Source organism: Nicotiana attenuata, unplaced genomic scaffold (assembly GCF_001879085.1).
Source record: "Nicotiana attenuata strain UT unplaced genomic scaffold, NIATTr2, whole genome shotgun sequence".
Classification (NCBI taxonomy): Eukaryota; Viridiplantae; Streptophyta; class Magnoliopsida; order Solanales; family Solanaceae; genus Nicotiana; species Nicotiana attenuata.
Genome location: NW_017670626.1, coordinates 392,501 through 405,744, shown reverse-complemented (window position 1 = coordinate 405,744; position 13,244 = coordinate 392,501). Strand labels below are relative to the sequence as shown.

The 13,244-nt window shown below is 37.7% G+C and overlaps 1 protein-coding gene across 1 annotated transcript; it reads left to right on the top strand.

The window, feature by feature from the left end:
* The first annotated feature begins 7,274 nt into the window (after positions 1-7,274).
* On the top strand, positions 7,275-8,595 carry LOC109241667. The gene is made up of 2 exons (XM_019408426.1): positions 7,275-7,983; positions 8,093-8,595. The coding sequence occupies exons 1-2, from the start codon at positions 7,275-7,277 to the stop codon at positions 8,593-8,595; spliced, it is 1,212 nt and encodes a 403-aa protein (XP_019263971.1).
* The last annotated feature ends 4,649 nt before the right edge of the window (positions 8,596-13,244 follow it).

Here is a 13,244-nt window from a genome sequence, read left to right as displayed (position 1 = left end):
CAAATGTTCTGGTAGACTACTATGAAACTATGCTAGGAAGGGAAGGAAGAAGAAGAGCTAAAGCATTTCATAGCTTTCTGAAGAATGGCACTCCTCTGAATTCTACACGGTAGATGGAACTCATACAACCATTCACAGTCAAGGAAGTGAAACAGGCTATGTTCAGTATAGATGTGAACAAAAGTCCAGGTCCAGATGGTTATGGAAGTGGTTTCTACATGGAAGCTTGGAGTATCATTGGTAATGATGTTACTGCAGCAATATTGGAATTCATGGAGAATGGAAAACTGTTAAGGCAAGTCAACTCAACAGTAATATCTTTGATTCCCAAAGTCCCAGTCCCAGAGTTTGCAAGTCAATTCAGACCAATTTCTTGCTGTAATGTCATATACAAATGCATTTCCAAGATGATGTGCAAGAGGCTCAAGAAAGTTGTATCAATACTAGTAGCTGAGAACCAAGCAGCTTTTGTTGAAGGTAGATCTTTGATTCATAATGTCCTTATCTGCCATGATTTACTGAGACACTATAATAGGAAAACATCTCCTAGATGCCTTATGAAAATTGATTTGAGAAAGGCATATGATATGATCAACTGGGATTTCATAGAGGAAGCTCTGAAAGGATTTGGATTTCCAGATTCATTCACTAAACTGGTGATGACTTGTGTGACTACAACCCAGTTCTCTATAAGAATTAATGGAGAAAACCATGGTTATTTTGAAGGCATGAGGGGGCTTAGCAAGGGGATCCTATCTCACCCCTATTATTTGTTCTAGTAATGGAATATCCGTCAAGGGTTCTTGGTAAGATAAGTGAACTCCCTGACTTCAGATATCACCCCATGTGTAAGGAAACAAAGTTAACTCACTTAGTATTTGCAGACGATTTGATGATTTTCTGCAAAGGAAATCTGAAATCCATAGCTAGAGTGATGGAGGCATTACAGCATTTCAGTGATGTCACAGGTTTGGAAGCAAACATAGACAAATCTAGCATGTTTGTAGCAGGGGTTGATGAGGAGACAAGGCAGAATATGCTGAAGATTACTGGGTTCACGTTAGGGACCTTTCCTATAAGGTACCTAGGCCTTCCTCTTACATCAAGGAAGTGGAATAAGATGGATTGCAAGCAACTAGTTGATAAGATCACAAGCAAAATCACAGCTTAGACAAGGCAACTGTCATATGCTGGGAGATTGCAAATAATAATGGCTGTTCTATTCTCTATATACAACTTCTGGAGTGCTGTGTTTATTCTGCCTCAAAGTGTGGTAAAGCTTGTGGACAAAAAATGTAGAGACTTGATGTGGGGTGCCACTGAAGACAAAAGAAAGGTTAACCTAGTAGCTTGGGATAGGGTTTGTATTCCTAAGCAGAATGGAGGTTTAAACATCAAAAGCTGCTGTAAATGGAACATTGTTGCAGTAGGTAAATTGTTATGGCAATTAGCTAGGAAAAAAAACACACTATGGGTCAAATGGGTTAATAGTATATACATAAAGGATAAGACAAATATATGGGAACACCAACCACCAGTAGACTGTAGCTGGTATTGGAAGAAATTGAACTCTCTTAAGCTTCAAATGGAAGGATGGTATCAAGGAGATAAATACATGTTGTCAAAAACAGGAGAATACTCTATGTCTAAGAGCTATCAGCATATGTTGGGGGCTCTATCTAAGACAAGGGAAGTAAAGCTAATATGAAGTAAAATAATGCTTCCTAAACAGAGATTTATAGTATGGTTGGCATGTCAAAACAAATTGCTAAAAAAAGAGAGGATGCAGAGAATGCAGTTAAAAGTAGAAGATCACAAATGTTGCTTATGTAATCAGAATCAGGTGGAGACTCAGACTCACCTCTTTGGACAATGCAAATGGATAGCAGGCCTCAGAGAAAAATTGAGTAACTGGTTGGATATCAAAATTCATAATAATGAAGCTAGTAAGGTGATCAAATGGATCCAAAGAAGAAGATGGAGCCAAGTTCAGAAGGAAATAGTAGTTGCTTTATGGGGTTCCATGCTGTATTATACCTGGCAAGCAATGAATTGGAAAATATTCAGGAAAGTAAATGTGAGCAAAGATCTTGTAAATGTTCAAATTAGGAAAGAGATAATAGACAGAGTGGAGATAGTGTATAGGGGAAGAAGAGATAGGAAATGCAAAGTGTTGTTTCAGAGAATATGTAAATAGATAATACTGATATATTTGGAGATCTGGTGTCTGTATCTGTTTCAGACACTAGAGGCTCATAGGTTGTAAAAAATACTTTCTGGTTGTAATGGTAATATTCACATTTGTTACCAAAAAGTTTTTAGTAACAATTTTTAGCATCTGTATTGTAAGTGACAATAATAAAGATATATGGTCACTTTATTTCTAATGTCGGATACAATCTTATACTACAGTGATAATTTTGTACCTCATAAAATAAATGTAATCGCAATTACAAATAATATTATCTAACATTTTTTGCGATGATTAAAATTGACAGGAAATAACGTGCAACACACGTTTATAGAGACTAGTATAATTAAAAGAGATTATGTATACCTTATCTGCACATTATTATTTTTCAACAAAGTGAATTCGGTTAAACCCCTTCCTTCTGCTTAGTTCCATCACTATTTGTAGATATCCATCTATAAATGCTCATGAGAAATCTGAAAAAACGTGTAATACTAATAACTAAATAAGTTTTCAGGAATCTCGGGCTCCCAAACCCAAGTGGAGCAAGCTCGGCACAGACAAGATGATTCAACATTGCAACAACTTGTGTTTCATTACCTCGAGAAGTAGCTAAATATATCGAGGTCAAAGCTCAATTGCAAATTTTGCGGCTTAAAACTTGTTGGTTTAGCCTACGTATGACTATGAAAAATCATGTGAAGAAATCATCATCTGAGTTTGAAGAAATTATTTGGAACAATCCAGTTCTGATCTATCTTCAATGACTACGCAGTGTTCATATGCCTTTTCCTTATACACTTCTCTCTCTCTCTCTATCTCTCTCTCTCTCTCTCTCTCTCTCTCTCTCTCTCTCTTCAGCCCTTCTCCGAAACTTTCAAACTTCTTCTCTACCATGGATGAAGATCAACCAATAATCCCCACCATAGTCGAGAAAACTCCAGAGAAAACCCTTGACTCCTCCGTTTGTGAAACACCTCTCACCGTTCCCTTTTCCACCACCACTGCAGATGATACTCCTAAACCTGATTCTCCTTCACCCTCTATTTCTCCCATCACTCCCTCAGACCCTTCTCCCCCTCTAAGTGTTGAGAACTCAGAAACCCCCAAACTCGATAGCTTCTCGTCTCTGCCGCTTGAGATTCTCACAGCCCAAAACAAAGATGGAGAACAGAGTGAGACTCCACAGGTAGAAAATTGTTCTGAGGGTAGCATTGATCAATCAAATTGCGCTCATATTCATTACCGTAGGAATTGGGTTCAAGCTTTCCCCAGCCCCTTCTCATCAATGGACTCCTGACGTATACGAAGGAGTTGCGGTTCGTTCGAGAAATTCCGTACCTCTCTATCTATCTCTGACGATGTTTGGATNTCTCTCTCTCTCTCTCTCTCTCTCTCTCTCTCTCTCTCTCTCTCTCTCTCTCTCTCTCTCTCTCTCTCTCTCTCTCTCTCTCTCTCTCTCTCTCTCTCTCTCTCTCTTAAAAATTCTGTCACTAATAATAACACTCTCTCCGACGGCTACCCCAACGACTATATTGACTAGCGCGTTTCTTCATGCTCTACCAGATGGAGCTGCCAGGAAGCCTACTTCTGGTGCGTAAGGAGAAGCAAAACATCCCTCTCGAGGGAGCGACACTACCCAATGAAGGAATTGAAAAGAAAATATCATATACTACAACTGTTACGGCTCCTTCATTATCTACCATGAACTCAATCCGCCATGAAAAGGAGAAAGTAATTGCAAAACATACAACTCACAATGGAATGACAACTGTGATTTTCAAGGCCAAAGACTACTATGGCATAATGGCAGAAGAATGTAAGTACACTATCGTTGGTCGATTTCTTAAACCCCGTCCCCAAATTGATAGAATTAGGTCAAGATTTAAGGAGCTTATAACTCTTAACGGATCTGCCAGAATCGGTGTGTGTGACAACTACAATATTTTTATTGATTTATTTAATGAGGAGGATTGGCAAACGGTGTGGTTTAAAAGGGTAATTGAAATTGATGGTCGACAAATGTGGTTACGAAAATGATCGCCTGATTTTAAGCCTAAGGAAGACCTTTCAGTTGCTCCGGCGTGGGTTCTTCTCCCGAAATTGCCATTCCACATGCACACATGGCATTACGTTAAACAAATTCTTAGCTCTGTTGGAACTCCTTTGGTCTTAGATGCTGCTACGTACGACAGAACTAGACCTAGTATGGCCAAGATCAGGGTGGAGGTTAATCTACTTAAACCACTGCCGGAAAGTGTTTTCATAAGCCAAGAATATGAGGACTCACCATTGGATGGCTACACTTAGAGATTGGAATATAAGGGCATAGCTAAATACTGTAAGCATGGGACACAATGTGATTGAATGAAGGGCCTTAGAGAAGAAGAATGCAACAAATTTGGAGGAGGTAGAAGGAAAAAGTAATAAGCAGCCTCCTAAGAACAAAGTTGCAAGTAAGAAAGATGATCATGACAATGATGTATAGAAAGTTGGGACAGAAATAATGAAGACTCAGAAGACAGTAGAGGGAGAACAACATCCAGAGACAAACACAAAATCTTGATGAAGAAATGACAAAACAGAGGACTGATAATTCTCTGGTACAACATAATCTGGATGCAGAAACAAGTAGGAAGAAGAAAAAGAAAGCAAAGAAGATGCTAAAAAAGAAGAGCAGTGTCAAATTCAAACATGCAATCCGAGAAAAGAAAACTAAGATGCATTATAAAGTTAAGCCACCACCAGCTCAGCAACAACTATCAGGCTCTATGATTGGAGATAGCCAGCAAAAGAGTGCAATTAATCAATGTCGAGCAGCTGCAGGTGAGATAACAGGTACTCTAAACCAGTATAATGATACGGAGAAGACCAAAGTAGATAGCACAGGGAAGGAGGAATGGAACAATGATAAAGACAACACTGACGGACAAAGATCCAAGGAAGACAAACATGGGAATACAACTGAGGATGTCCACTCAACCTGTTTACCCTCGGAGATCAAAAACCAAAAAGCCATAAATGTTTGTGTTGATCTTAACTGCGAACACCTGACAAACCAAAGCTAAATGCCGGAATGTTGCAATCAAGGAAAAATCAACCATCTAAAGGATGAAGCTACTATGGAATCCAAAACAATGACTGACGGGTATGAGGTTACTTATCAGAACCAAAATGAAAATGGATCTCCTAGAACTAGAGGCAGAAGCAGAAACAGAAAGAATGGCATGAAGAATAATAACAAAATGATCTGACAGAGATAACTGAAAGCTCTATAGGAAAGGGTGAATCTTGTGAACCCCCTAGGCCAGAGGAAGGAGCAGAAAAAAATTGGAAGACAAACAAAAGACAACATATCAAGAAGAGGAAACAAACAGAACACCTCCCCCTCAATCCAATGATTAGTATAATTTTTTGGAATATAAGAGGGGTGAGATCCAAGAAAGCTATTCACAGACTCAAACTGCTTACCAACATTAACAAAGTGGTTTTTGTGGCTATTTTTGAACCTTTTGTTGATGAGTAAGATCCATGGTTACAAAAGATTTTTAGAATTTCAACATTATTCTGGTAAGATCTAGTGCTTCTGGAACTACCTAGATCGCACTGAAGTGTTGGAAGATAATGCACGACAAATCACTCTCAAAATGAAAGATCATGTTGCAGATACAGGAACCTTTATTACAACAATATATACCAAATGTACTGCCGGGGAAAGAAGGGATCTGTGGGATAGCATTCATAGCATAAACAACACGATTGACGGACCATGGTGTGTGGGTGGTGATTTCAACATTATCATGGACCCGGATGAAAAATTAGGGGGTAATCCTCACAGAGCATATAGGAGTCTAGATTTTATTAGTACTATTGAATCATATGGCTTAATGGACATTGGTTTCACTGGACCAAGATACACTTGGTGTAATAATAGAAGACCTAGCAAAAGGATTCGAAAGAGACTGGACAGAATTATGATTAATGATCAATGGACTCAACTTTTCCAAAACAACACTGTGAAGCATCTGGTAAGAAATGGTTCTGATCATAGACCTTTATTATTAAAGTGTCACAGTGATCAACAACATCACATCAATTACTTTATATTTCTCAATTTCTGGACCACCCAACCTGGTTTTCTGGATATGATTCAGGAGGTATGGAATACAAATGTTGAAGGTAATGCTATGTGGAGGCTTCAAAGCAAACTGAAGCTTCTAAGTAAGCATCTCAGTCAATGGTCGAGGAAAATCATTGGGGACATTCATGAACAAGTGTGTTCCTGGGAAGCTAAAGTGCAAATTTTGGAAGATACTGATATGCAAAACAACAATGAGCAAGGAAGGGAATATCTCAACAAAGATTATGCCGAATATACTAGATGGCTGGGTATGCAAGAGTCTTTAATGAAGTAGAAATCTAGAATTAACTGGTTTAAGGATGGTGGTCGCAACACTAAATACTTTCACAGTGTCCTAGAGACATGAAGAGGAGACTTCAACTTCATAGAATTAAGAATCACAGAGATAGATGGATACAGGATGATGAAAAAATTGTTAAGGCTGCAGTTAAGCACTTTAAAAGATTCTTCAATTTAACAATGACATCCTTAAATGCATTCATAACATTATTACAGAGGAAGACAATGAGATGTTAACTATGATGCATGTGGAAGAGGAAATCAAAGAGATTGTTTTCAGTATGAGCATTGAGAGTTCTGTTGGACCTGATAATTTTAATGGGAAATCTTTTCAAGCTTCATGGATATAATCAAGCAAAACATCATTGATTTTATCACTGAGCTCTTTAGAGGGAAGAACCTCACTAAGTTCTACTCTCACACCTGTATTGCTCTTATTCCCAAAGTGGATTTCCCTTCCAGATTCGAAGAGCTTAGACCTATTAGTCTAAGCAATTATACTGGTAAGATCATTTCAAAGCTTTTATCCAGAAGATTGAACTCTCTGCCATCTAAGCTAATCTCTGATAATCAAAGTGGTTTTGTATCTAGAAGACTAATCACGGAGAATGTCATGATATCTCCAAACCTAACAAGGGAGGGAATATTGTTATGAAACTTGATATGGCTAAAGCCTATAATAGGCTATCCTGGAGTTTCCTCATTGAAGTTCTAAATAAGTTTGGATTCTACAGGGAATGGTCTGATATGAATTGTAGAATATTCTCGAATGTCTGGTACTCCATAATTATCAGTGGAACTCGGCATGGTTTCTTTACTTACTCTCAGGGCCTCAAACAAGGGGATCTTTTATCCCCCTCTCTTTTTATTCTTGCTGCAGAGGTATTGTCTAGATCTCTGAACAATCTCCATCATAATGAGAACTTTACTAGATTTTCTATGAATAAGAGAGGTCCTCAAATTAATCACTTGGCTTATGTCGATGACATTGTTATATTCTGTGGTGGCAACTCAAAAACTGTCAATCTTGTGATCAAAGAAATCAGAAAGTATGAAAAGGCATCGGGTCAGCTTGTCAACAAGGATAAAGGTTTCTTTCTCACTGGCCCTAAAGCTAGTGCTTATAGAATCAACAGATTGAGAGATTGCACTGTATTTATGGATAAGAGTTTTCCCTTCACATATCTTGGATGTCCAATATATATTGGAAAGAAAAAGAGTTGCTTCTTTGATAACATGGTCACTAAGGTTGTTAAGAGGTTGAATGTATGGCAAGGTAAAATGTTAACCTATAGTGGCAGAGTGGTTCTCATCAAAAGTGTTCTACAGTCCATGCCTACTCACACGCTTACAGCTCTAAACCTTCCCAAAGGTACTTTGAACCTTATAGAGAAACATATGGTTAGGTTCCTTTGGGGAACCAATGAGGGGGTGGGGGAACTATCACTGGAGCTCCTGAAAACTTTTGTGCTTCCCTAAAGATGAAGGTGGCATTGGCATTAAAAGTCTTGAAGCTATCTCTAACACATTAACTATCAAGAGGTGGTGGAGGTTTAGAATAAAACCTTCACTATGGTTAGACTTCCTCAAAGCTAAATATTGTCCAAGAAGTCATCCTGTTAAAAAGAAGTGGATCTCGGGTAACTCACAGGCTTGGAAGCACTTGCTATTGGCTAGAGACAAAGCTGAAGGCAACATCAGTTGGCAAATTAACTCTGGAGACTGCAACTTTTGGTGGGATAATTGGACTATGACAGGTCCTTTGGCTTATAGCAATGCTAATTTAGTTACCACCATTGGTAACAAGACTAATAGTTGTGAGTTTATTATCAATGGTCGTTGGGATATTAATAAGCTACGCAATACTCTTACTAATCAGCTTGTGGAAGTTATTAGCAACATCAACATTGGCCAATCGACTGAGAAAGACGATGTTGTATGGAATGGTACTGAAGATGGACATTACTCTAATAAATTTGCCTGACACATTGTTCAAAATTAGAGGCCTAAGAATATTTTTTCAGTAAGCTTTGGCATAACTCTATCCCCTTTAAATTTTCCTTTCTAACATGGAGATTGTGCTTAGGCAAACTCCCCTTTGATAAAATGCTTGCTAGATTTGGCAACCAAATAACTTCTAGATGTATCAAATGCCTAATAATGATTCTATTCAACATACTTTTGTGGATGGATAAGCAACTAAGCATATTTGGAAATACATTGGTGCTCCTTTAGGAATCACTCACTATCATTGGCAGATCAACAGAGTGATTAAAGAATGGTGGGATATTACTCCAAAAAATATTATCTACAAGCTTCTGTTGCAAATTGCTCCGATGGTCATCTGCTGGGAACTATGGAAAAGCTTGACGGCATGTGAATACGGGGAGCACAAAAAGTTCTACAATAGTAGGATGAAATTTCAAATTATATGGGACATCCAAGCAGCCATTCTGGATACTTATCCCAACTATAATAGATCATGAACTTGGCCTAGCATTTGTAATATGCTTGAAAGGCTTCAACATACAGTGAATATCAAGCAAGTCATTTGGAATAAGCCTATGGTAGGGATGATCAAACTCAATACAGATGGAAGCTTTATCAAAGAAAATGGAAAGGCTGGCATTGGAGGTGTTTCAGGGACAGTGATAGAGAGTTTCTCATGGCTTTTTCGTTCCATGTTGATTGTAGCAGCAACAACCAAGCTGAAGCAATTGCGGCCAACTTTTGCATTAAGTGGTGCACGCAACAAGGCTTAATATGCTACACATTACATTTGATTCTATGGTTATTGCCAACATGCTTCTCAACAAGGGAACCAACAATCTAAAATTAAAGAACATTATCATGGATACTACTCATACTCTCAAAAAAGCTACTGTACAGATTTCTTATTGCTTCAGAGAAGCAAATCAAGTGGCGGACTTCCTTGCTAAGTTTGCATCTTCTAGCGGAACTGGCACCTTCTATCCAACAGATTCTAACAGAAGCCAAGGGGATAATTCATCTAGATAGATGGCAACTTCCTTCCATGAGAAGAAGATACCATAAATGTAATTTTTTTGTTAGTTGATTTATATATATGGACTAGTTGAAAGGAACCTAGGTTATCTCCTTTCTTTCCCTGGATATAGAGGTAAGGTACATGTCCCCCTCTACTTTGTACACTTCTATTTATGAACAGACATGGTAGGGGTCTTGCCTAACCCCTCACACCAAAGGCTTTAACCTGAAGGTGATGGCTTTAAAAAAAATATGCATTTTCCTTTGATATGCTTCTTTGTGTGCTTTTTTTTTAGATTGTAAAATTCAAGAAAGTACTCAATTAAAGAAGCGCAAATGCAGAATTAATCCAAACCCTTGAAATTTTTAACGCCCACGTGGCTAAAATCCAGTATCGCACATTTGGTAGTACTGAATGGAAAGTTACTAGGGTTGATCTCCTCCCATGGCGTAGATATATCACACAGTAAGACATAATATTTTACCATAGAGCTATTCGATGGTAGATTCAAAAATTCTAAAAGGGGTTCAACTAATAATGTACTAAAAATTTTCTTTGTACAAATCAGATTCAACAAATTATATATATACATAAAGAAATTTAACCTATATATACACAATGGTGAATCTAGGATTCCAAGAAGATGAGTGTACTATTATAATAAGGTGAATCTAGAATTTGACGGGTTCAACCTTTAGGTTCTTACCATGAATCCACTACTATTTAGAAATTATAGGTTCAAATTAAAAAAAATTCTTACAAGGTGGGAGTGGCATCTGTGGAAGCCAAGTTACGGGAATCGAGGCTGCGATGGTTTGCGCATGTGAAGAGGAGAGATATAGATGCCCCGGTTAAAAGGTGTGAGAGGTTGACTATGGCGGGCTTGAGGAAGGGAAGGGGTAGGCCTAAGAAGTATCGGGGAGAGGTGATTAGGCAGGACATGTCGGTGCTTCACCTAACCGAGGACATGACTAAAGATAGTAAGGTGTGGAGGTCGAGGATTAAGGTGGTGGGTTGACAGGTATTTGCGAGCTTTTCATAGGTTCACCAGTAGTACTAGTAATATTCTTGCTGTCGATTGAAAGTTCTTCCGTCTAGTTTGTTATTGTATCTGGTATTTTGCAACCACGTCCTTTGTTTTTGTAAATTACTAATGGGATTGTCACTCTCTGATTGTTACTGTTTGATGCTACTTTTCTTCCCTTTTACTGGATATTGTTGCTCTCTGATGGTTACTATTTGATGATAGTTTTTCTCCTCTTTGCTTATCGCCTTTCTCCCCCCTCCCCTCCCCCCCCCCCCCCTCTTTCCTCCTCTTCTTCTCCCCTATTCTTCCTTTCCACCTTTTCTTGAGCCGAGGGTCCTTCGGAAACAGCCTCTCCATCTCTCCAAGTAGGGATAAGGATAGCGTACTCACTACCCTCCCCAGACCCCACCCGTGGAATTATACTGGGTATGTTGTTCTTGTTGTTGTTGTTGTTGTACTTATACTCCATATAAAAACTGCTGAGATCACTGAATCATGCTACATCATCCACTGCTATTAGTTTTAATTATATAAAATTTATCAATGACAAAGGGAGATCAAGGATTTCAATGTATTAGATTTGGAGATTTTGAATGAATAAATCAAATTAAAAATACTTAATTAAAACACAAGGGGACACTATAGACATGCCTACAAATTGAGAATTGAACTTTCTAACTTTACTTGTAAAGTTGCACCCAATAATTATTGAACTATAGGACTCTTTGAGCTTGGATGTACACATGTATACTTAAGCAATTTTTAAGAAATATAACATTATTATACATGATATAGAGAGAGGAGCATGGGTTCATGTGCTCCATGCTCCAACACATAGATACGCCCCTGTATATACAGTATTTATAATTTTTCGGCGAAGGGAACCTCCCCTACAGTATCGTCACCGCAGTAGAGTTTAACCACCAAGTTCGAGATGGATTGGTGTGGTTCCTCTACGGTTAGGACACCAGAATATCGAACCATGAACGAAGAAAGGTATGAGAGAAAAGCATATTGGCTAGTGATTGTGAGGCCCCAATTCTTGACTGGAGAGGACACCAAAGGCCTCTGCCCTTCCATCCCTTGGATAGATCACCATACATAGCTCCGTCACTGGATCTATTATTGATGCATATCTATGTGCAAATTCATAAATTATAGAACTACAATTGTGCGATTTGTATTTCTATAATTTGACGGATAAAAGTAAACTAATCCATTAAATAAATTCTATTTGACACAAATTATTTACAATAGATGATTAAAAAGAATGATTATTACCATTGACAGTTTCTGGGTACTCCAGATAAAGATCTGAAAACCAAGTAGTGGAAACAAGCAAATCAAATTGCAGATTTTGCTGATTACAACAAATGCGAAAAACATATATTTGTTGTATATTTTTTGTATATATATTCTATATGTTATATACAAAAATCATATAAATTTTATACGGCTTTTTCGGCTATCGACTATAAATAATTTCTTGCGCGGGATAAAAGTAAAAAAAAAACCCTACAAAATATAGTAGTCAGAATGATGAAGGTGAAGCTTGGGCCAATTTTAATAGGCCTATCCATTTTAAACTGAGAGTTCCAGCTGGCCTTAAGAAACTTAGGAAAATCTATATTGTGTAGGCGCCTCCTCAAAATAATAGCTTTGTACATTAATATATAATAAAATATGGGATTTTTTTGTTCCTATATATTATTTGAAACTTTATTATCAAAAATGTCCACATTTAGTTAATTACCCGACCTAAATAAGTTTTATCTGCAAAATATATACATTCCACCTTAAAATGCTCCAAATCCATTATTAGTGTCTTCAATCAAGGGATTTAGTTACACTCTTTTCCTTCTTTTTTTCTTCCTCTTCTCTTTCCTTATTTTTCTTCCGCATTAATATACGATAATCATCAGGATTTACAGAAACATAACAACCCGAGCTCTCACAATCATCATCAGAAACAGTGTTGATCACATAACTAGGAGCAGTGGACTCATAACTAGGAGCGATGTCAAGCATCTGTGTTGGGTCTGATGTGGTAATAATATTATTGGGTTTTGGAGGAGGAGGTGATGGTTTTCTGCTGGTTGAGAGGGTAGTGGAAAGGAAAATTATCATGATTACAACAATTACTGTAAGAAGGGAAGATGGAAATAGTTTAGCCATTAATGATCTTTGCACAATTGCTATTATACAACTTTCACATATTATTTTACCTAGTTATATACAACTACAATATCATACCATTTAAATACAATTTTTATACAAATTATATACAATATGTCTTTTGTATATTTTGTATCTGATTTATACATAGTAAAAATAAATTTCATACAACTAATTATATATTATACAACTTATCTACAACTTTCATACATTATTTCTACTGAGTTATATACAACTACAATATCATACAACGTAAATTTTATACAATATTTAGAGCCATCAATATGGGTTTGCCCGTTGGGCTAGCCCAGCCCAACCCGTGATTTAGTAGGGCTGGGCTAGAATTTTTTGAGCCCATTTAAAAATGAGGCTTTAAAGCCCGGCCCGATTAAGCACGTGGCCCGTGAGGCTTGACTGGCTAGGC

Bases quoted from the DNA above. Each gene is read 5' to 3' on its own strand.
- LOC109241667 (XM_019408426.1), top strand. From the start codon at position 7,275: ATGGCTAAAGCCTATAATAGGCTATCCTGGAGTTTCCTCATTGAAGTT. The intron at 7,984-8,092 runs GTACTTTGAACC...GCTTCCCTAAAG, and splicing joins AGCTCTAAACCTTCCCAAAG to ATGAAGGTGGCATTGGCATT.